At 41.7% G+C, this 24198-nt stretch overlaps 1 protein-coding gene across 2 annotated transcripts in view; it reads right to left on the bottom strand.

Moving 5' to 3' along the window:
- gro (groucho) overlaps positions 1-24198 on the bottom strand; it is a 628688-nt gene that overhangs the window by 114577 nt on the left and 489913 nt on the right. For both annotated transcript variants that reach the window (XM_067137706.2, XM_067137707.2), the window contains exon 7: positions 13679-13711. In XM_067137706.2, coding sequence (XP_066993807.2) covers positions 13679-13711 — 33 coding nt within the window. The remainder of the gene's footprint in view (positions 1-13678; positions 13712-24198) is intronic.

The raw sequence follows: 24198 nt of genomic DNA, 5'->3' as shown, positions 1-24198 counted from the left end.
CTTTTTCCTTTTTTGAAATAATATGAAAGTTCATATCCCTCCTCTTCACACTTGACTGCAAGTATTTTTGCAACGTTATAATTATTTAATATTATATTTGTTCACCAAACATATACTGTACGCAAATGCAGCGCTATTAGGGCGTCACATAACGTTGTTTCCTGCGATACATACTTATCCGCAACATAAGAAACATCGTGTTTTCTCATGATGTATGAAAATGGAAACCTACATCGTGTTTTCTCATGATGTATGAAAATGGAAACATACAGCCTGTTTTCCAGTCACTGGCCAGGTCCGGGATGCAATGAAATAAGTCCCCATCTTGCGGCGAGGATAGGAATTGTGCCGACTGCCGAGGCCTGTCGCACTCCTCTTGGGCAATGATTAATAACTAACAGATGAAATGAAATGATACTGGAATGAAATATGACAAAAAACCGGAGTACCCGGAGAAAAAATTGTCCCGCCTCCGCTTTGTCCAGCACAAATCTCACATGGAGTGGCCGGGATTTGAACCACGGAACCCAGCGGTGAGAGGTCGACGCGCTGCCACCTGAGCCACAGAGGCTATTTTCTCATGATGAAATTGGGACAAAAAACCGGAATGTGTATATTTACTATAGCAGAATTAAACAACGATTTTATCTGCTCCATGAGAATGTTTGCTCGTAAGCAAAAAGGCACAGCTCGCAACAACCTCCTTCGCAACGTAATTGATCCAAATGGAGAACATGTGCTCTTGCAATGTGTTTCTCAGCAAGAGAATATGCAACTGCAGTTTGGTGCCGCTCCGTGCATGCTCCGTTGACATCTAATTACATGAAACATGCTGGATCATCGCTGGATGTTTAAAACCAACACCAGAGGACGAACTGTACATTTGTACGGTATAACTCCTCTATCGATAAGAGGAGTTGCAGCTGAAGTGGAAGCTGGTAGAATAATTTGAGGTATGCGTCACCCACTGCATGGACATCGGTTGCCAAGAAGGAGATTAAGATCTAGAAAAAGCCTCTTGGCAACCACACCACCAATTAGTACAACCCAGCGTCAGCTAGAATCATAAAGTGGTCTGCGAGATGCCAGCACCTGGTGACAAAGATCAAACCTACTGAAAATCTGCCTCCTGGTTCCGATCAAGAGTGGGATACGTGTAAGACTTTAAATTGCCTCCAACCCGGCGTGGCAAGGACAAATACAAATTTGTTCAAGTGGGGTTTCTGCGAGGACTTCGTATATGTGTGCAATGAAGAACAGTTCGTACCTCACGTAACGAACTGCCCAACTTCAGAAACCACATCTAGAGACTTTAACAACCACCTTGAAGCTACCATGTTTTCATTTAACACTTTAAAAACGTTAAACAATATCTATTGGTTATGGTACTCTTTGTCATTGTGACAGCCCACAAATGATGTCCTATAATATAGGCCTATAAAACAGTCTGAAGTTCTGTAGACCAAATTTAGCCAAGTTCTTGTAAATAATATGTTTATCAAGTCTGTATTTTGTGATGGATGTACAGTATTACGTTCTGTTTGTTCAGGTTAGATGAATAATAATAATAATAATAATAATAATAATAATATAATCATTATAATTATAATATTATGTCCACCTCCGTAGCGTAACAGTTAGTGTTATTAGCTGCCGTCCTAGAGGGCCCGGGTTCGATTCCCGGTACTGCCAGAAATTTAAGAATGGCAGGAGGGCTGCTATGTGGTTGAAATGGTGCATGCAGCTCACATCCACTGGGGGGGGGTGCCTGAAAATAGCTGCACCACCTCGGGATTATTATTATTATTATTATTATTATTATTATTATTATTATTATTATTATTATTATTATTATTATTATGTTAATACATCGAGTTGAGCCTCTATTTTAGTCTCTAGGTCTTGTTCTTGTTCCGACTTTGACTTCCTGCCAGTATCTTCTGAGCCCAGTGACGAGTGCCTTTTTATGCTCTTCAGACAAAGGTCCTCTCCGTCTTCTGGAAATGTATGCCATTCTGAAACCTTGATAGTTGTTCACCAACCTTCTGATGCGTTCTTGTCAGGAATTTCTTGGTCTGAAATACCATTCTGCCTCAGATCTTTTTCGCATTCCTGGAACCATCTCGGCCTTGTTGCCTTACATGATTATTATTATTAACAGCCACTGAGTATGAATGGGTTATAGTTGTTTAAACTACTCGAACCATGAGAGGATATTTCCAGTTGTATGATCATTCAACTTCTTTAGGGAAACATTTTAATAAAGTACATTTTTTTGCTTTACGTCGCACCGACACAGATATGTCTTATGGCGACGATGTGATAGGAAAGGTCTAGGAAGTGGAAGGAAGCGGCCGTGGCCTTAATAAGGTACAACCCCGGCATTCCCCTGGCGTGAAAATGGGGAATAAAGTATTATTGTATTATGTAAACCTATAGGCTTGCAAAAAATTCGCTTTCCTCTAGCAAAAGTGATAATGGGGTCAGTAGACAACCACCCCATGTGTGCCCAAACAATGACAGGTTCTCCAAGATCACAGACAGCCAGATTAGTCCGAATCAATTACAATATTATAAGGGTGAGTGTACGTGCATGGTTAGTGTAGTGGCATAGCTGTTGGTTTTCTATCCAGACAGTTGAGGTTTGAATACCAGTGGATCCTAGGGCGGAATTTTACCTGAAAAATCACGTGGTGTTAGGATGAGCATCCAGCGAAAGTAAGAAAATGAGCCACGAAGGGCTAAATTTTATTTTATTTTAAATATATGTTAGTGGTCTTATCGTTTAATGCATAACGAAAGTTTTACAATTTCCGATCATTTATGTCTCGTACAGTGTTACCGTACGGACTATGATTACAATATTAATGAATTTAGACTTTTGTTGCATAATCTATTTCAAAGCCGAGCATCGCTAACATGGAAGTATCGTTCAACTGTGTTAACTGGCGATGGTGGCGGTGTAGTGAATGTCTTAAGGTGAAAAATCACGTTGTCATCAACCATATCGACAATGAAAATTGTAAAGATGATTATAAAAATGAGGAAAGCATGGTGAAGGAACCATCGCTTGAAGAATAAGACAAGACGAAATCATGAAAGGAGGAAGAAGGGATCTCTTAACAATGGGTGCCCTAATATCACAGAGTCGGAGAAAAACTAAATGTGAAGCCCTACAGTATCACAAGTCCACAAAATTGATCAACAAAGGTATTACATTGACTATTGATTGTTAGAACGTGCTTTCTCTCTTCTGCTGCCACTCATTTCCGACAGATGGGATTGCTGAAGCGTCCCGAGTAGGATTGCCAACCTGTAGCCAACCTGAATATTGTCTGGAAGTAGCTGGGGAGTTAGATAACTTTTCTTTTTTAGCATGCCATTCCTCTGGTTCATACATGTTCTGGTAACTACTGGTACGTGACACACTAGTTCATCGTAGTATTCCAGCTATTCGATCCCTGCTCTGATGCGCTGATGGGAATGAAGAGTGCAGGCACTTAACGGAAAATAGCAGAACAGTGGTGGTGGTGGTGATGATTGTTTTAAGAGGAAGTACAACTAGGCAACCATCCTCTATATAACATTAATCAGAGGGAAAAATGGAAGGGGTCCGACACTTTCCCAGTTCTGGAACTTCGCGCTGTTAGAACGTTCGTGAAAAGTGAGAAATTGTGGCGTGTTTCATCAAGCATTTCATATGACAGCATATGGCATTCCATACGGCATATGGTAGACTGTACTTTGACAAGAATACTGGCGTCATTATAATGACCGATGCCGAGGTTTTGATATTTGCCTGTGTCTGTTACAGCCTCACGGGAAAATGGATGGGTGGATTTAAATGAAATTTGGTATTTCATTATAGAATAAGGTCCAGTAGGGTCTTAACTACAATTTTCCCAAAAATTTTCACCAGGAAGGGGTGTTTCAGAAGGGGCCCAAAGCACATAACTCGATATACTTACGGTTAATTTTACATCAAAATAGCTCATGGCGAATTTTTGTTCTATAACTTTCTCCGTTTCAGTGAAAAAACGAGGGGAATACTAGTGGCAGTTATGTGTAAGGTCAAGTCCAAGAGCCGCTAACTAACTCTATAGAATGTAAAGAGGATTGCTAAGAAATCGTTCGGGCAACGTTTTAAAGGCTTTGTACACCTGTCAGTATTTCTTGAATGTTAATCCGATACTTAGCTTTCTTTTATACCGGACGGAAGAGAGGAAATCAGGATCAGCAATAATGCAAAAAGAATGAAACTGTAAAGGGCTCACAGAACAAACAAACGAGTACGTCACGACAAGCCACTGACAGGGAGAGGCGTGCCCACGTATGTGCCTCAGAACCTGAGGAAAAATACGAGGAATGGACAACAATTTTCTCATGCACATGCTAAATAATTGTACCGTCAACGACGGGTACTGCAGATAGTATATTATATTAAGTTAATTAGGCAAAACTAACTCTAATTTTAAGAACGAGAATATTAAAATATTATAAGCATGCAATAATTTACATTTATAGCAAAGTAATAGATCCAGACTCTTTTACTGCATATTTGTGAATTATATCGTCGATAAAACTTCCTGTGGGTTCCTCGTCCCCCCAACCGTTGATATCCTGATCCATGTTATTTCTTAATGTTATCGTCACCATGTTCATGGCGCTGACCGACTTTTCTACGCCGGTAGTGGAGAGGGGAATGCACATTCAGCGAGTGTCCTTGGAGCGTCATAGCCAATATCAGTCTTTAACATAAAATGAGTAACATCAGAAGATATACCGGCATTTTCGGACTTGCAGGCTACAACAAACCCAACAGAACGCAAGTGTGCAATAAAAGTGTCAACATTTTAAAGTCACGTAGCTGTCAGCTTGCATGCGGAAGACAGCGGGTTCGAACCCCACTGTCGGCAGTCCAGAAGATGGTTTTCCGTGGTTTTCCATCTTCACACCAGCAAATGTTGGGGCTGTACCTCATAATATGGCCATGGTCGCTTCCTTCCCGCCCTAGACCTTTCCTATCGCATCGTCGCCATAAGACTTATTTGTGTCGGTGCGTCGTAAAGAATTGAATAAGACAAAGCTTGCCGATCCACCTCCTTTTCGGTTTCATTTTATTTAATTATCTGCGCACGAACTGGAGGGTTTAATCCCTGTAATCTACAATTTTCAAACACATTGGCTTCTGGATGTTTCTCTGTCTCGGCGCACTTTTCCAGTTTTACTGTGCTTGGTAGCTTCTCTAAATTTACTGTAAGGTACCGAAATTGACACTCCGCTTTTTTTATATCTTCAATATAATTTTTAAATGCATTTCACAAAATATTCAACAAACTGTACTTATACTCTCTTTTTTTTTTAATACTTAATCTCACGTTCGACACTTTGTTCGGGAAGACTTGAGGATGGGTCATAATTGATACGCATTCCTTTCGACGATTGAGGAAGAATCACTAACGTACCCATCACTGTGCATGTACAGATTATTTATTGAACTGACTTGCGGTATTCTGCGATCCTTGTCTCGAAAGTTGAATAGAAGTAGAAGAGGGGCGTATGTCCGCAGTAGAAAAATAGAACTTCAGCTACACCAGCCCTGCAGATGTGCATGTCCTTTATTGAGTTTGATAAAATGGAATTGTATTAGGTAATTATAAAAATTTAAAATTCATTAATTAATTTAACTTTTAATTATTAACATTATATTTAAAAACTGAAATGTTCGTCCAGGAGTGAATTCACCACCACTACGAAGGGATTAAGCTCGGACCTTATTGTTCTATTAATACTGTATATGTACTTACAGTGTGTTTATAATTATTATTACTGTTAGTATTCTATTCTAACATACTATTATTATTTGCCCGGACAGTATTTAAAATGCACAAACAGATAAACCACTATAAATAAGCTTATATTTCACACTTTGAAGTTATACTTAACAACGGTTTGCTATGATCATGACACAGTTCACACATGCGCTGAACGGCTGTTGGTAACCATGTCCGTGTGTCCTTTCTTACCAAGTACGTCCTCTGACAAAACGCAATCTAGTTTTTTTCTAGTTGCTTTACGTCGTACCGACACAGATAGGTCTTATGGCGACGATGGGACAGGAAAGGTCTAGGAATGGGAAGGAAGCGGCCGTGGCCTTACTTAAGGTACAGCCCCAGCATTTGCCTCGTGTGAAAATGAAACCCCGGAAAACATCTTCAGGGCTGCCGACAGTGGGGTTCGAACCCACTATCTCGTGGATGCGAGCTCACAGCTGCGCACTCCTAACCGCACGGCCAACTCGCCCGGTCAATCTAGATTAAAGCTATGTTCGGTGTTTAAAAAAATCTCAAGCAGCTATATTTAATTCCTTCATCTACAGATACAACGCAACGTCGCAATAAGGAAATAGCTAGACACGTAGAAATCAATTCTAAAAGAGTTACAGATCTCTTCCATAATCCGTCGCAAACAAAAGTATCACGACAGGACTTTTTTTCGATTTCCAGGGGCGCACACCTCAACACACTCGGCACACAAGAAATGTACACACAGTTAGAGACAATGAAATGACATGTAATGAAACATGTCTCCGCCTGTGGTTTAGAAGCATTGTAGCTTGGCAATCAAATAACCCCAGTTCAATCCTCGGTTCTGCCATGAATCTAAGACTTATTTGAGGAGTCGGGAAGGGGATATACACAGCCTCTGGAAATGAGAAGAGTAGTGGTTTTTCGTAGTATAGCACACGATTTCAGGATGGTATCTAACATCCTAAATATGTCACGATTGCTTTCCTACAAGTCCTGTCCGCAGTTATGTAAAAATCCACACATATCAGTTCAGATATCACAACAACAGACAGTATACGTAATCAGACACTCATATGTTCAAAATTCTTCATAGCGATACACCAAAAATGTTAACATGAAGCATTTAAACAGTACATCAAGGAAAAGAAACATACATTTTCATGAAACATGCAATTCTGAGAGTGATGAGGAATCAAATTCTCATGCACGAGCTTCGTTCTCTGAAGGAAATGTCACCACTTCGGTGGTTATCACTAAATAGAACGACGCCAACATAAATATAATGTGTTGAGGTTGGTAGTTATGTTTTGTGACGATGAAGAAATGCACCCTCCCCCTCCATAAGCATTGTGTACCATGTTACAAAGTTATCTCAAATGCTTCTATGACACTAAGTAAATTTAGCATTCAGAAGTACTCGTAATTGTTTGCTTAGCCACGATAAGAAAATACCATTCATCGATTATAACACTAAAAGAAAGTCGAAATTTCGGATAACAAATTGATAAATAGGCTAATAATATTATTGTCTTACGTCTCACTAACATGGCGCCGGAATTTTGTCCCGCAGGAGTACTTTCATGTGCCATTAAATCGGCACGAGGCTGACGTATATGAGCACCTTCAAATATCACCGGACTAAGCTCGGATCGAACCTGCCAAGTTGGGGTCAGAAGGCCAGCGCCTCAAACGTCTAAAGCCACTCAGCCTGGCAAAACTGATGAACAAACGGACGCCCTTAATTCGCTTAAAGTAAATACAAAATTTTAATATTCCACCTTCTCAATACTAAAAAATCATGTGATGTTTTTACAAAACCCCCGCCTTGAACCTTCCCATCCCTCCCACCCTCCACTACTTACGTCATTCCTCTCCTCCGTATTCACCTACCCCTTTTCTGCTGATCTACTCCGCGCTACGCTCACTCCGTAAGTTGCATTCAATCCAGCAAGTTTGTTCCACGCAGCGCAAGGTGAGTCATCGTTTATATTTTCCGGTGCCTCGCTTCTTCTCTATCCGATTACCGCGTTAATACTATCTTCTCTCCCCAGGTTCATTGGGGTCCCGATTGAACTGAGACTTCTGTTCAACACAGAAAGCCTTTAATTCCACCATAGAACAGGTTCAACTTTGTCAATTTTAATCTGGTGCTAGTCTCATTGGACAATTCTTCCCTCTACGCAAAAGTGGAACTCACATCTACAACTTTCTAGAAGCATATACGTAGTTATATATGTCAATCGTGCAACAGAGGAGCAACTGCCAACCTGACTATCTCATCAAGGGTTTTTACGTGACTTCACAAGATTTTACTTGTCATTGTGAACACTTCTGCTACTTTTATCATTATTTGCAAATACGGTTTTTTCACTTTTATCTGTCATTCCACCACCATCCCATCCTTTTAGATCCTCTCATTTCTCCATACTATTTTTTATCACTATGTCTTTTACTGTTTTAATTTGGCTAGGCTGATGATGGTCCACAGTGGACCGAAACTAGTACCATTTTAATGTCATTGTAATGTTTTTGTAAAAACATCACATGATTTTTTAGTATTGAGAAGGTGGAATATTAAAATTTTGTATTTACTTTAAGCATAGTCTCAACTCAATACGGAACCTAACAATGAAGTTTATTACTTTTAATGCCCTTAATTCGTCTCATTTAAATTGTTTTGTAGGTATGCGTATGATGACGCTTTTGCCGAAAATTTCCTTAACTCTTCTAGGAAGCGCTTGCACTTCCCCATAGCAGAAACGGTTCCATGCAATAGTAGGTAGCCTACCTATCCCATGACTTTCGTCATTTATTACATTTCGTGACATTTCATAAAAGTATATATCATATCCAAAGCTTTACTACGACATTAACTATCATCGTTATACATTGCATAAGTGTCAGTGTATTATATGGAGCATTATTACGGAACAAGTTGTATACTATCGTAACATTATCCACGTTTGTTTTCTACTTCCTTTTATACATATCACTTCCTCCTAGCTGAATTTTCTCACCACAGAACTGCACATAATTCACGCCAATTTAAAGAATACAGTTGCCCGTTCAAAACTGTCTTGACCGACACTGAAACTAGTGCAATTTACGTTAAGCAGCACCTATTATAAAGTCGGATCTCCATATGGTGTTCAATGAATCACCAATTCAGAAGTAAATGTCGAAAAATATACATTCTCATAGCAAACTTAGAAGCATCGTCCATGAGATCTCAATAGGATACAAACACTTTTCCTCAAAATTTGTAAAGTAGGCACCACCAACACCAGAGACTTGTGACTATAGCTCATTCCACGTTGAAATGAAATTGCGTATGGCTTTTAGTGCCGGGAGTGTCCGAGGACATGTTCAGCTCGCCAGGTGCAGGTCTTTCGATTTGACTCCCGTAGGCGACCTACGCGTCGTGATGAGGATGGAATGATAATGAAGACGACACATACACCCAGCCCCCATGCCAGAGAAATTAACCACTGATGGTTAAAATTCCCGACCCTGCCGGGAATCGAACCCGGGCCCCATGTGACCAAAGGCCAGCACGCTAACCATTTAGCCATGGAGTCGGATATTCCACGTTAAGAAAACAGTATTGCTCTTATGGACCTACAAGGAGTAAACACACCCCCTCTGAGACACCTGTAATTCCTCGTGATTAAGGGATATTATACTGTACTGAACCCATAATTCTACGATGATTTAAGCTACCTGTGTAAATATAATAAGAAATCCCAGATAGCCATGGGAGGCTAAAATAAACGAGGTTTGCTAGCTGATGCAGCCAGAATTCAGGACGATGACTACGATCGCAGGTCTGTGAATATTTTGTATCAATGTTGTAGTTAGATTATTGTTTGTCCCTACCATTTTTTATTGCGTGTGTTGGGTTGATATTTTGTGATGATCAGGCGAAAGTATTATATTTCTGGTCAGCATGTGAAAATCTTTAGTGTTGTAAAATTCACATCAAGAAACTATAAAATGCGACGTTTAAATATTGTGTTAATATTTTTTGAGATATTGTCCGAAGTGAGGAAAATTAGGAAGGTGATAATGAAAACGTAGTCGTGCCGAATGTCTTAATTTCGAATATCGTTTGAATTCAGAAACGTTTTGTCGAAATAATAATAATAATAATAATAATAATAATAATAATAATAATAATGTCTACCGCGGGTTAAAATTTTCCTATGTTAAAAGTGGATTTAACAAGTAGGTTCCACAAGGTTTGCAGGTGTCTAGAAAATTCCTGTGAAATCCGATAAAGTTATGTTTTATTCATGGGAAGTAAAATTTTGTGACATCGTATATGTCGATGATATGGAAAATCACGGTGTGTTGTTGTATGCTCGGGGTCCGAAAGTTGTAGTAACAGTAAAATTAAAAAAAGGTACATTTTTATAAAAGTTGTTTGTCACGAGAGGATTGAGGTTTGAAAAGGTCTTGAAATATAAGAAATGGATTGAGAGCGAAGAATTTATATACTGTATGTGGAGATAAGAGTTGTAGAAATGTTGAAGGCAAAGGGAGCCTGGATTTTATATAATACCGCCATGAGAAGGCGATGAGAATGAATTTTTGAGACAGTCTATATTTGCCGAGGAAGAATTTTTGAGACAGGCTGTATATTAAATGTGATTTATGTGGCAGGCTGTAGTGTATTCCGCTAACAATTCGAAAGCTAAGACCCGGAGAAGGTTGGTTCGAGATAATTATTGTGTGAGGCACAGTCAATTTCAAGTAAGACCCCAAGTGAAAAACGATTCTGGTGAAGATTGCAAATCTTGGTAGTAAAAATCAAGTGACTAGTTACGTAAAGTCAGTATAACGAAAGAATAATATGACCTCGAGGACAGAAGAGCATTTTGAATACACGGTTGGTGTTATTTGACTGTAATGACAAGTTTCCAATCAGTAAAGTCCATAAATTACAAGGCGGTAATTTATCGTTAAATCGGAAACATTATGGGATGAGATATTGGACATTTTTAAAGTAATATGTTTGGCTGTGTACATTTATTGAATTTCGTTTCACTGGATAGTCATCGATATGAATATTTGGAAAAATGACGGTAGGCGATTTGAGGGCTTCATCCTAAAACTGCTGTATGGATTTTTGCGATGGTGATGATTATTGTTGGGCGATAGTCAAGTAGTGTCATACGGGTGTTGGAAGTCAATATTATTCTTTCCTAAACTTCATCGCGCATGCTGAGATCGTGTTTGAGTTGTGGATTGTTCGCCACGCGATATTTATTTTCAATTTCACGTTTTAGTAACAAAATAGGTACTTATTGCATTTTCCGACTTACGTTCATTCTGTGGCAAGAGTCGTTTCGTTGTGTGTTATTAGTTTCGACCAGATTTACAGCTGTAAATATCAGAGTTTGTTTGAAATTACGATTTCGTCTGATATGTTAGGGGAAGCGTATACGACCCAGTTTCCGCTCGACAATAGATTTAGGACGTCACATGTTATCCTAGGAGTATACTGATGATGAGACGTCCTAGTTCACGCTGAACGATAGAATTAGGAAGGTATGTGCACATAGAGGTTAGTGTTAGGGTGTACAGACGTTAAGTAGGCCCGACGATAGGTCTGGGATGTCAGCTGTACATGCTCAAGTCTTAGATTAGATGTTTTTGCGAAGTGACCTGATCGAAGGTAATGTCTGCAGTAGTATACGCAATGTCAAGAGGGTTAGCTCGGTAATAACGAGGCCAAGCTTGTGTGCAGTCCTCAACAGCTGGAAGGTGTTTACCTAAGATTATGGAACCACTATTGGCATATGAGGTTTGTCCAATATTGGATACTGAGCTAGCGGTGATTGAATATTTACTGCAGTTTGCCATGCGTATTTGAGTTTAATGAACTTCAGTATTTTATTTTATTTTACGGACCTAATTGTTTTGTCGTTCTGACGTCCGTTTTTGCTTTGGCAGCATGCGTGCTGACACTCAGCGTACGTGTGTGAGACTTGAGTTACGAATGCGGATTCGATTCGTCAGCCGGTAATATATTTTATTTTCAATCTTTGTCGTTCTTTCATTTTTATACGTAGTTGAGTTCGATCAATTGATAACTTTGTAGGTAGTGTGTTGGGACAAACAATAAGTAGATGGATCTGTGATGGTAGTCATTGTTAAGTAGGAAAGAATTCTGTAATTTTGTTTAATTTTACCATGTGGACTCGTAATTTTAATAAGCGTAACGTAACCATTTATAACCTGAAAATCGGTTTGATAATAATATTTTTCAAGTGATTTACCACTTTTTAATTAACTTCAGTGCTCGGCATTTCTTCTAAATGAATAAGTGTTTCCTGTATTTCGCAGTTTTGTTCCTTCAGAACGACGTAACGTAAGATCCTCGCGGATCGTGTTGTTGTTGGTTCCTTCTGAACAGCTGTTTGGGGTGATGAACGTTTAGCATCGGAATTATTTTATAACTTAAGGGTGTCATGAAATGACAAATACATGGTGTAATTTTGTTTCAATTGTGAATGCTGCTGTCAACTCGTAGTGAACACCATGCTTTCCAATAATATTTCGCAACCTATCCAAAGCAACTGATAGTCAATTTGGTTCGATTAAGGGTCCATTCGGCGGGTGTTCCGTATCCGAAAGGGTATTTGACTGGTGGATAACCTTAATTAAGAGTAAATCAGGCGCTCTACTTGCTGAAGGTCAGATTTTCCACGGATCGTGTGGATTAATTCTCAGTTATCGTTTGGATTAATAGGTGCCCGATTTTTCAGGTTTTCCTTTCACTTTTTTTTCAGTTTCGCCGTCCACTAATTTATGAGATTCCTATTTTCTCCGAAGAAAATTCTTCGATATTATAATAAATGAATTAACGCTATGCAATGTGACTGCGTTTGAAACATTTAATAATTAATAATTTTTTTATATAATTTTTTGTGCCATTAAGAATTTAATAAAAGTTAGTAAGCACATATTTGCTCCTCATTTCAAGTAGTTAGGCTCTCTTCTGAACCCCATCGTTTGGTTAAGATCGTGACCGAAACATTCCCGCAACGACCCCAAGATTTAAGAGTTCAATATTGCTCTGCTGTAGCAGCTGAGGCCGACCAACGATGGAATGGTAAGCCAAGGGTTCAGTACTTTGTAATGTATTGTGAAAGACAGATAAAAAAGATGAGGCATCCTTGCCCGCGAATTTTTAAAATTTATTTGTTGCGTCGGTTTTCTAGCCTTCATTGCCTGGAGGAATTTATTAAGTTCAATTAAATGCATCCCTCACCCCTCGAGCCCATAAAAATTATTTATCTATTTTCTCCCCCAATTTGCCTTACACTTCAATGCTGAGGTTTTATATGAGCCATAGTTTAACTCTGATTATGTACAAACTAAAAACAGCCCCTGTACCCCTCGTCCGCTTTAGTTCATAAAAATAATTTGTAGCTTCGTTTCTTCCGCTTTTTGTCTTGAACTTAAATAGTGAATTTCACAAATATATGTGCCGCCGTCTTCCCGTGATGGTGTTAAGCAGAGCCGTTCGATGTGGCTACCCTGCTGTCATAAGATCAATGCTGTTTTCTTAAGATGGAATGAGCTATAGTCAAAGGAAGACCATGGGAGGAGGGGAGGATTATGCTTTATTCTTTACTCCCAAAAGTGTACATTTCGGGTTCACATACTCTCTTGATGAGTCTGAACAGACCACCAGGCAAAATGTATCAAATAAGAAAAAGAGAACATGCATACACACTCTGAACTGACTATTCTTAATAAAACTTATGACAGGTAACTATACTTTGTCAAGATTATAATGACCAACTGAAACCAAACTAAAAGGCAAAAAGGGCATGCAGAGAGGAAAGAGGCATGCTTACCAGTAGTTGCTGCAATCCCTGCTGCTGTTGCTGCTAAAATAGACAAGAAGAAGCAAGAAGTCAACAGCAACTCTCTACATTACATTGCAACATTAAACATTCAACTTCCCTTACAAGAACCAATTCACCCCACTTATCAATTACTAAAACACAGGCTTATCTACCACGATACAGAGGTTTATTGTGATGGACTTGGGAGAGGATAATATATTAGGTTCATTTTACTTCCGAGAAATTCCAAGTTCGACTGCTAGTGAAAGAATCAAATGTGACCAAATGTAAATATCTTTACCATTCACAAGGAAATTGAACAACATTCAGAGAGGGAATAAAATATGCAAATCAAGATCTATATAGGAGAAGCGTTGCTTCATCACAGAAATAAGGTAGTTCCTAAAAAAGAGCCATTTGAACCCCCTCTAGCAGCATCTTATACATTGAAATAATATTGATGGATGCTTGTAAAGTTTTCAGCAGCCCGAAGGCTGGTCGTATCCGCAAATAGTACCCCCAAAGGTAACTGTCTCGGTGGATCAGTAAAAAAATCATATGGCATCAGCTAGCGCGTGCAGGCATTTTAATTTGACGCCATCTGGTTGTTTGCTCATCAATTTCGATGTTCCGTTTTACTCTAGGCCTGTGAAGGATTAACGATGTAATTTTATTTTCTCTTTATATGGATTCTCCTTGTAGGTTCTTCCACCTTACTATTTTTCTCCTTGTATGAAGTAAAACGCGTGTATTCATCCACGACGTGCCGAAACCCGGAATTATAGGGAACGAATTAAGAAGACACACCAACACGAGATGACAAGTTTGAAAACTTTCACTACTTTGATTTCAGAATTAGCGGAGAAAGTAAACGCAACTGTCAACATTTGTATTAAATGAGCTCCACATTAGGATCACATATGCCTCCACGATACTCCGAGCACGCTGAACTGAAGTGAACTGAACTCGAGTATGCGACTCCCTTGTGTGCCCCTCTTCGTGCGGAAGTGCGGAGGTAATAGTGAAAGTGGATAATGAAAGGTTGGACACCGAACGTTAGGTCCTATGTCCTATGACGACTGGTTGGTACGATTGCATATTTAGGGCTTTTGATGGCTGGCAGCATTGTTGTGACGTTTTAAACGTCATTTGCGACGCGTTAGCCCTATTTCCAGTATTTCAGGAAGGGTAGATGTATTCTGAAGAAGGCGGAGTAATTGAAAGTTGGTGGCGGCAAAGTATAAGGCGTGACATGAACCGGCGGAAAGTATGAGACGGGCCCCGCATTTGAGGGTTACGAGGAGCTTACTGTGGCATTGACATGGGCATGTAGTATTAATGGGAAGGTTGGGGGGTAGGGCGTGGCTTGGAATTGGCGGGGTATATTGGGTTAGTGAGTGCTGGTTAGGGAGGATAGAAGACATTTCGGGAGATCAATTGATGTGTGACTTTAGCCCGCCTGGTGGCCATGATCGTTAAGGCGCTGAAGTCTGAAACGGTCTAACACCGAGGTTAGCCGGTTCGAGTCCCGTTGGTCGAAAAAATTTTCACCATCAGAATGTTGGCCGGCAGGGTAGGGGAGGTGGTGGTATACAATTTCTAATCACTAGATTGCGTGCCAAAAGCCTGGATTAAATTCCAAACCTCTCCGCAATGCTCATATGGAGTGAGGGCATATGACGCTGTTGATGGTGATTCGTCCGTCGGATGGGGACGTTAAGCCTTGAGCAGACCCCTTGGTGCTATTCGACAGGAGTAGGCTATGTGCCGGCACCGGGTTTCACCCTCTCCCTACTATCATATATCACGTCATTCATTTCATCTCTCATTAACTCCTCTGATGAGGTTGACGTCAGGAAGGGCATCCGGTCATAAAAAAACCGCCACGACAAATTCATCTCACCTCATACCCGACCCCGTAGGGAAACGGGACAAGGGTTGGACAAACAAACAACAATTGATGTGTGAGACTGAGGGGTGTGGTTGTTTGAGATGGGTTGTGCGGGGAGGAAGAGAGACGGAAGGTGATCAGCTGGTAGTTGAGTGCGTTGCAGGTGTTTGTTTCCGACGTAGTGAGTTTTGATTGCTTTTTGAGGAAGGGGCATCCAGGATATGAGACTGCATGTTTGCGCACTGCGCTTGTTCTCGGGAACTGAGCAAGCAGTTTGACGGTGATGATTACTACACCTGTTACAGGGGATTTCATTGGTGCAAGCAGTAGCTGAGTGATTCAGCTGTAGGCAGTTGTAACACATGATGATGATGATGATGATGATGACGATGGTGATGTTGCTTGTTGTTTAAAGGGGCCTAACATCTAAGGTCATCGGCCCCTAAAGGTACGAGATGGACGACATGAGATGATAATTAAAATTTTAAACTGTATCCACAGACAGTAGTTTAAAAGAAATGGTGATGGAAAATGATTATGGGATTAAAGCAGTCAGTGGATCTAATTCGTAATGCCTTATTTTCTAATAAAATTATAGAAAATACAGGTGACAATGAAATAAGGCATTGCCTGGATGTGCAGATATAACACATACAGTATAGAATTCAAGTTAGAAGTTAAAATAACACATTAAAACACGAACTAAAATACAGTCAATGGGTTAAAAGCGCAGTTAACAGAAATATACTAAGACAAAGGACAATATTACACACGATAAAAATCCACTATCCCTCATAAAACGGATGACGAGGTCTGCTGATTGCTCGTCATCGCGCAGGATGAGGGAGGTGGTACACGGGAGTTTTGAAGTACGGCGCCGACCGACCAAGTCCAAGCACTCCGTAACGATGTGTACCACGGTAAGAAGATCGCCCAAAGTACACACCGGAGGGGGTTCTCCTTTCAATAAATAGGTGCGCGTTATTATACCGTGGCCGATCCGAAGACGACACAACACCACTGCTTCCCTCCGAGAAGCCCGAAGGGAAGTCCTCCATACCTTCGTTGTACCTTTTACCGCTCTCAGCTTATTTGGAAGTGGAGTGGCCTGGCCACTCCATCTCCCAATGGGACATAACCATATGTCTCAGCTGAGGCGAATATCACTTGCTGGAACGTTGTAAGGCAACGAGGACAATGTAACTGCCTCCTTGGCAGCCTTATCTGCTAACTCGTATCCCTCTACACTCATGTGGTATGCGAGCCACATAAACATAATTCTGGTGCCGGCCTCCGAACACCCGGCCAGCAGGTCCTGGATCCGCTGCACCAGAGGCTGCCGAGGAAAACAGGTATCAATAGACTGTAGCGAGCTCAAGGAGTCAGTACACACCAGAAAGTGTCGGCGCTCATCGGACTGTGCGTAGCACAGAGCTTCAGACAGCATACAGTAGAGCTCTGCTGTATACACACTACAGGTTTCCGGGAGAGCAAAAAGAAACCTGTCGTTATCAACAACGAACGCACAGCCCACTTTCGTTCCTGCCCTCGAACCATCCGTGTAAACGACGACTCAACCTGGATACCGGCCCAACAACGGACAGGATGAGCCTTCGATAAATCGAAAGGTCCATGTTTTCCTTCGGGCCAGTGTGCAGATCCAGGTCGTCGTATTATCCATGGAGGTACCCTACTTGGTTGTCTGATAAAGCAGGGAACAGAAGGTACGGGCCCAACAACGGACAGGATGAGCCTCCGATAAATCGACGGGTCCGTATTCTTCTTCGGACCAGTGTGCAGATCCAGGACTATTTCAGGTCGTCGTATTATCCACGGAGGTATCCTCCTTGGTTGTCTGATAAGACAGGGAACAGAAGGTACGTCAAACAATCTGTGACTGTATTCCAACGGCCGCATTGCTCGAGGATAAGCAGCGTACAGCTGATTGTTTCTATTGTGGAATACGCAAGGATAGCTTGGGTGAAGTGGCATCTCTCGTAAATTTGCAGTAGAGGACAGAAGCATTTGCTGGCGCATCAAATGTAAAGGCGACACACCAGATTCAGCGAGCAGGCTAGCAATGGGGCTTGTACGAAAAGCTCCCGTTGCCAACCTAACACCGCTGTGGTGGACGCTATTCAGTTTCGCAACGACGCTTTGCCTTGCTGGTTCATATGCTATACTGCCGTAGTCTGACCTGGATAAAATATGCGCCCTATAAAATCGTAGGAACACCGTGCGGCCACCCCACCCCCCACCCCGCAAATTAGTGGTGCTAAGAAACTTGGAAACATTCGACTTCTTAGTGCATTGCACTTTTAACTGCCGCACATGTTGCTCCCACGATAATTAGCTATCGAATAGGAGCCCAAAGAATCGGTAAGTGTCAACTATGCGAAGAGCGACATTTCCTAAATAAAGCTCAGGATGCGAGTGAACAGTATGTATTCGGCAAAACTGCATAACAGAGGTCTTTGCGGTTGAAAACCGAAAGCCATGTTCGGAAGTACACTGTTACCCTCTCCTAATAGCTAGCTGTATTTGTCGCTCTGCGACTGCCATATTACGCGATCTATAATGCAGAGCAAAATCGTCCACATATAGTGACGGTATTTCTGCTGAACCAGCAGCGACAATACCGTTTATGGCAATCGCGAACAGACCGACATTAAGAATCGATCCCTGTGGGACTCCATTTTCTTGAAATGCTATTGCGAATATTCCCTCCCAACTCGGACACGGAATAGACGGACAGAACAAAAATTTCGCAATAAATACCGGCAAGTTGCCTCGGAATCTCCATTGATGCAGGACTGAAAGGATACCATATCGCCATGTGGTGTCATAGACCTTTTCTAAGTCAAAGAAAACAGCCATCAAATGCTGTTTACGGAGAAACGCATCCTGGATAGAGCTCTCCAGGCGTACCAAGTAGTCAGTGGTCGAGCGAGCGGCTCGAAAACAACATTGGTACTGGGACAAAAATTCTTGTTTTTCCAGACACCACACAAGTCGGCGATTTACTATCCTTTCAAATAACTTACACAAGCAGTTTGTAAGACAAATAGGTCTGTAACTTTCTGCATACTTAGGATTTTTGTCAGGCTTAAGGACAGGAATGACTATGCCCTCTCGTCAGTGAGACGGAAACTCGCCCTCTATCTAGATTCGGTTACGAAGGAGATATAATAGACTATCCTCACTAAGGTGCTTCAACATCTGGTTATGGACATTGTCTGATCCAGGAGACGTGTCCTTGCAAAGCGCTAAGGCGTTGCGGAGTTCCCAATCGGTAAAGGGCACGTTATAGTCCTCTGAAACTTGAGTGGCAAAACTAAGGTGATGACGTTCTGCCCCCCTCTGCAGAGCGAGGAAATCACGATGGTAATTCCCGCAGCTAGACACATCGGCGAGATGACTAGCTAGATGGTTATCAATCGAGAGTAGTTCAGTGCACAGTTCAGCCTAAGCCACTGACGAGTGCAGACGTACGGAGTGGAAGGTCCCAGGAGTGGGAGAAGGGAGTGCAGGTGCTGAGTGCAGGAAGGCAGTGAGGAGTTTGCTGCCAATGATTGGTGTGGAGCAATACAGAGCGACCATAGGAGGATGGCAGGGAAGAAAAAAGAAAGAAGAAGTGAAACCAGGAGGGCGTAATAAGGAAATGGAAACAAAAGGAAAATTAATGCTAGCAGCGGCGGTGATAATAGTATTGCTATGGATTCGGGGGGTCGAGCTGAACCCAGTTCCGGCTTCCAGCGGAAATATGAGCCGGGAAGCAATTAGAAGAATTGTAAAAGAGGTGGTCACAGAAGTCTGCCCCTTTGAGCAACTCAAAAATATGATCCAAGAGCAAACCAGGGAATTTGAAAAAATGAAGGCATGGTTCAGAGAAAGGGCAGGCGACACAACATCGCAAGTGAGAAAAAATACTCAAGAAGTTGCTGCATTAAGGGAGAGAATAGGTCGCTTAGAAGAGGAGACGCTGAAACTGAAAGCAGAAGTGGAAGCCAACACTCGAAATCGAAGGAAGAAATGCCTGTTTATATATGGTGTGCCTGAGGAGAAGAGTGAGGACAAAGTGCTTACAATTTATAAAGTAGTGGACCTAATTCAGGGGAAAATGAAAGTTAATTTTAGTCAAGTAGATATAGACGATGTGCAGAGAGTGGGAAGAATTAGAGGCAACAGGCCTATCAAGGTACAACTGTTTTCTACGTTGATGGCGGATATTGTGGTTGGAAATGCGGGTAATATGCAGAGGGGAAAAATATGGATTAAGAGGGACGTAGGAGCTGAAGCGATCAGGAATGAAAAATTTTTGAAAAAACATATGATACGTGCTATACTACAAGGGTTGAGAGCAATTATCAGAGGACAAGATCTAGTGGTGTCAAGCAGCAACTGGAGCAGAACTTGGTCTGTGAATAGATTGATAGACCTAGAAACGAAGATAAAACAAGATGGAGAAAAAGAGAGAAGTGTAGTGAATAGTGGTGATGATAGGCAAGTGAAAGATAGTGATATAGGAGAACATATTGAAACGAGTGCCGGAAAAGACAGACATTATGAAAAGGCAAGTCCAGGAACCAGTGTGAACAAGGGTAGCAGTGAGTTGAGTGATCTTAATGTGGAATTAAGTCCGGAGGAAAGAAGGAGAAGGCAACAAAGTTTCGACGAGTTTTGGTCTGACAGTGAGAAAAGGAAAATGTGGGCCAGAGAATTAGGTAGAGAAATAAGAGGAGAGTCCGGTGGGGAGGGCTGTTTAAGACCAACTGGGAGTGAATATATTGTGCAGAGTGAGAAAGTTAATAAGAGTGAGGAAATCAATAAAAAATAAGGTTCTACATAAAGAGAGAAGTAGGAGCTTAAAAGATTTATGGGGGAAGACAGATAAAAGAGAAGAAGGTATAGTAACTAGGAGTCAAAAACTCAGTAAAGCTAGCAAGTAATTTAAGGCTAGTGTTTTGTTTGGATTGCTGTTCTTGATGGTAAGATGGTTTCTGATGGTTTGTTATGATGGGTAATAGGATGAGTGTGATGGTGGTATGTGTTGGTATAGAAGGTATAGTGAATTAACAGAATAAGTTGTAATTGGTATGTAGTAATGTAATTTGGGTGTTTGTAAATTTTGGTTTGGTGGACGTGATGGCAAATTTAATGTGGAAGGTATTTAAATTGATTAAGCATGGTGGAATATAAGTGTATTTATTTATTGCTGAAATTTGGAGTTGGAGAGGTGGTATATGAAGTGGAGCTGAAGTTGTAATTGGTGTGTTTGTATAGTGAACTTGATGGTGATGTGGTATGTGTTGGTATAATAAGTATAGGGTAATTATGGAGTAAGTTGTAAGAGTTATATAGCAAGATAATTTAGAGTTGATTGGGAATGTTAAGTGTAAGTGAATTATTGCGGAATTGGATGGAGTTTCCGGTTGGTAATGAAGTGTGTTTATTTATTGCTGAAAGGTAGAGATGAAGAAGTGGTGGTATATGTAATGGCAGAATGTGAGGACTGGAACTGAAGTGTTAAGTATGAAAGGTGATGATGGATGGATGATAAGAGAGGTAGCGCAGTTTAAATGGTATTGGTAAGTGATTTATTAGTTAATGGTAGATCGGTAAGCAAAGTTGGTTGTAGATGAGTATTTAAATTAGATTAAACATGGTTGAATAAGACGAGCAGGAACAGGTAAGTAGTGCAGTGATAAAGTTGCAACGTGAGCAGAGTACGTAGTAGCAGAATGTGAGTGCAACGGAAGTATGGTATCAGCAACCCAGAGGGAGTCAAGTAGAGGAAATGTAGGAGGAATGGAATGTGCAAAGGTTTGCGTGTTTACTCAGCAGGGGCACGAAGGTCTGTGACATTCATAATACAGCTTAATTTGCATATTCTGGGAAAACAATAGAAATATTCAGGATAGAAGTTGGACGTGACATGAAGAAGCCGAGGATGACTACCGTGGTGACTTTCATTTGGGGCGTCACGTTTCCGGAGTATCCGAGGAGATTCATGCCATGTCCAAGAAGTATCATTATTTTACTAAATTGTTCTATTCATTTTCTGTCCATTTCGTGTATTACTTTATTTTCTTTTTATGTACAGTACATAGAGTGTGAATTTCGGCTTAGGCTGGACATTGATATTTTTCTCTTTTAACGGATCAAATGGGTATTGTTACTGTAGATCTGGAGAAAAATAATAAATCAATCGATAGTTCTTTTACTGAGTAGTTCAGTGACGATACTGCCTGCAATAGAAATTCCCGATACAGAAGATTATCCATGGATACCCGAAATACGTCGAAGTTTAGTCCACACTTGAGATTATGAAGTATGTGACGTCACAGACAAAACATATTCCTCTCACGAAGCTTTCTTACTTTGGCGAATAAGAACTCGCGCCTTAGCGCGGAGTTTTTTAAATGTTACCAAGTTGGCCACAGTAGGCTGCCTACGATAACATTAATGAGCCCGACGGCCTTCTTTGATAGCTGCTGCGATTTCTTCATTCCACCAAGAAACGAGTTTTCGGCGAGGAATCCCTGAAAAGGAGGGAAAGGAATCCTCAGCAGCAGCAAGAATAACTTGCATTATGTAAGTTATTTCGCTGGTTACGGTCCGCCTGGTCTCGTCATTAAAGACAGCTAGTGATGTGAACATTGGCCAATCGGCATGTTTAAGAATCCATCGAGGAGGAGCCTCGGCGGATTTTTGTTTCAACAAAGTAAAGATAATGGGAAAATGGTCACTATCACAGAGATCATGTGTATTCCACCGGAACAGCGGAACCAACGTTCGGCTGCATAGACTTACGTCCATGCGAGAATATATGCCTTAACGTACACTGAAATGAGATGGTTCACCTGTGATCACATAAACCCAGCTCTGTTACTAATGTTTCCAGCCCTTCCCCTGGGGCAAGGCGTCTCAGAGCCCCATATGGGGTGATGGGCGTTAAAATCTTCCAATAAGAGGAATGGAGATGAAAGCTGGTCTATAAGGTCAGTGACATCATTTATGTTACGAGGTTGGCCTGATGGAAAATAAACGTTACACACTGTTGCTATGACAAACAGCGGTACTCGCACCGCAACTGCTTCCAGTGGGGTTCTTGGAGGAAGCTCTTCGCTACAGGTATCAGAACGAACAAAATTACCCACGCCACCAGACGCCCGGTGTGCATAATATCGTTCTGTCGAATATAGTCTGAAATTTCAAAAGACCGTATGATGACCTGACCTGAAGTTGTTTGTCTCCTGAATACAGACTATACCCACTGCAAACTCACTAATAAGCTGGCGCAGCTCAGCAAGATGCCTGTCATAACCGTTACAATTCCACTGTAACAGTGTCATAGTGTGGACTAAAAGAGAGAGTGTTAGGTTATGAGCAACAAGATGATCTTAAACCTAAACACTATTAACATCAACATCTACATTCGTAGATGTAGATGACAGCTCGACGTCCATCCCGTTATCGACAGACGGCGGGACTGACGCCCAGAACTTCGACGCTTTCCGTGAGCGCGAAGTTCCCCTACAAGGGGAGCGCACAGGTTTTGGGACAGGCGTACGTGCTGGCGCAAACTCACACCCTCCAGATGGAGGGCATGAATTCCCCTTCGCAGGAGAAGTGCGGGAGCGCCCAGTAAGGGCGTTCCTCATTTCCGCCTTCTTTTCGTATTTAGAGGGACTGGGAGATAATTTCCCAGCCCTGGTCGACGATGACACCTCCGCCGGCTTGGAGCACGGCTTTCGCCGACCTCTTGAGGAAAGGAGACGTTGTCTTCTTTCCCTGCTGTGCCGGCTTAGGAGTCCCAGCCGGCACAGCCTTGTTTGTGGTCGAAGGTGGGGTGGTTCCCCCCTCGAGCTTTTACTCTTTGCGGCTTTGCTCGCGGAAGCAACAGCCGCCTTGGGCGCAGCGATCTTCACCGGTAACGATGTCGTGAATGACGAACCTGGGAGACTCTGAGCTATCTAGTGTATTATCAGGTATATTCGTGGAATTAAACTTACGGCGCGCTTCCTGGTAGGAAAGACCATCCAGGGTCTTGATCTCCTGGATCTTCATCTCACTCAGATATGTCGGACAATTCCTATCTCGAGGAGAATGAAGACCAGGGCAGTTGGTGCACCTGTACGGAGTTGTGCACTCATCCGTGCAGTGAGCTACTCTGCCACATGTACCACATACAGATTGATTCGAACAACGAAATACCATACGTCCGAATCGCTGGCATTGATAGCATCGCATGGGATGCGGGATATACGGCCTAACATCGCAACGATAAGTTGTTAGTTATCCTGACTTTTCTGGTAACACTGACAACTTAAAGGAGACAATGAAGGCACCAGTGGAAAAGTCTTCACCGTTGACTTAGCGCGTAATGCGCCGGACTTGTGTCATGCCACGGTTCTTCACGTCTTCCATCAATTCATCATGAGTGTTCAAAATAAGGTCGCGGTGGAAGATGACTCCGCGAACCAGATTCAAGGATTTGTGCTCCTCCACTTTGACGGAGATTTCGCCAAAGTGGTCGTACTTAAGCAACTGATCGGCTTGCAGTGCTGTGCGAGTCTTCAAAGGAAGACTACCGTTGCGCACTTTCTTGAGATCCTCAAGTTCGCCGTAGACGCCT

The sequence above is a fragment of the Anabrus simplex genome, chromosome 1, assembly GCF_040414725.1.
Source record: "Anabrus simplex isolate iqAnaSimp1 chromosome 1, ASM4041472v1, whole genome shotgun sequence".
Lineage (NCBI taxonomy): Eukaryota > Metazoa > Arthropoda > Insecta > Orthoptera > Tettigoniidae > Anabrus > Anabrus simplex.
This window is presented reverse-complemented; position numbering and strand designations above follow the sequence as displayed.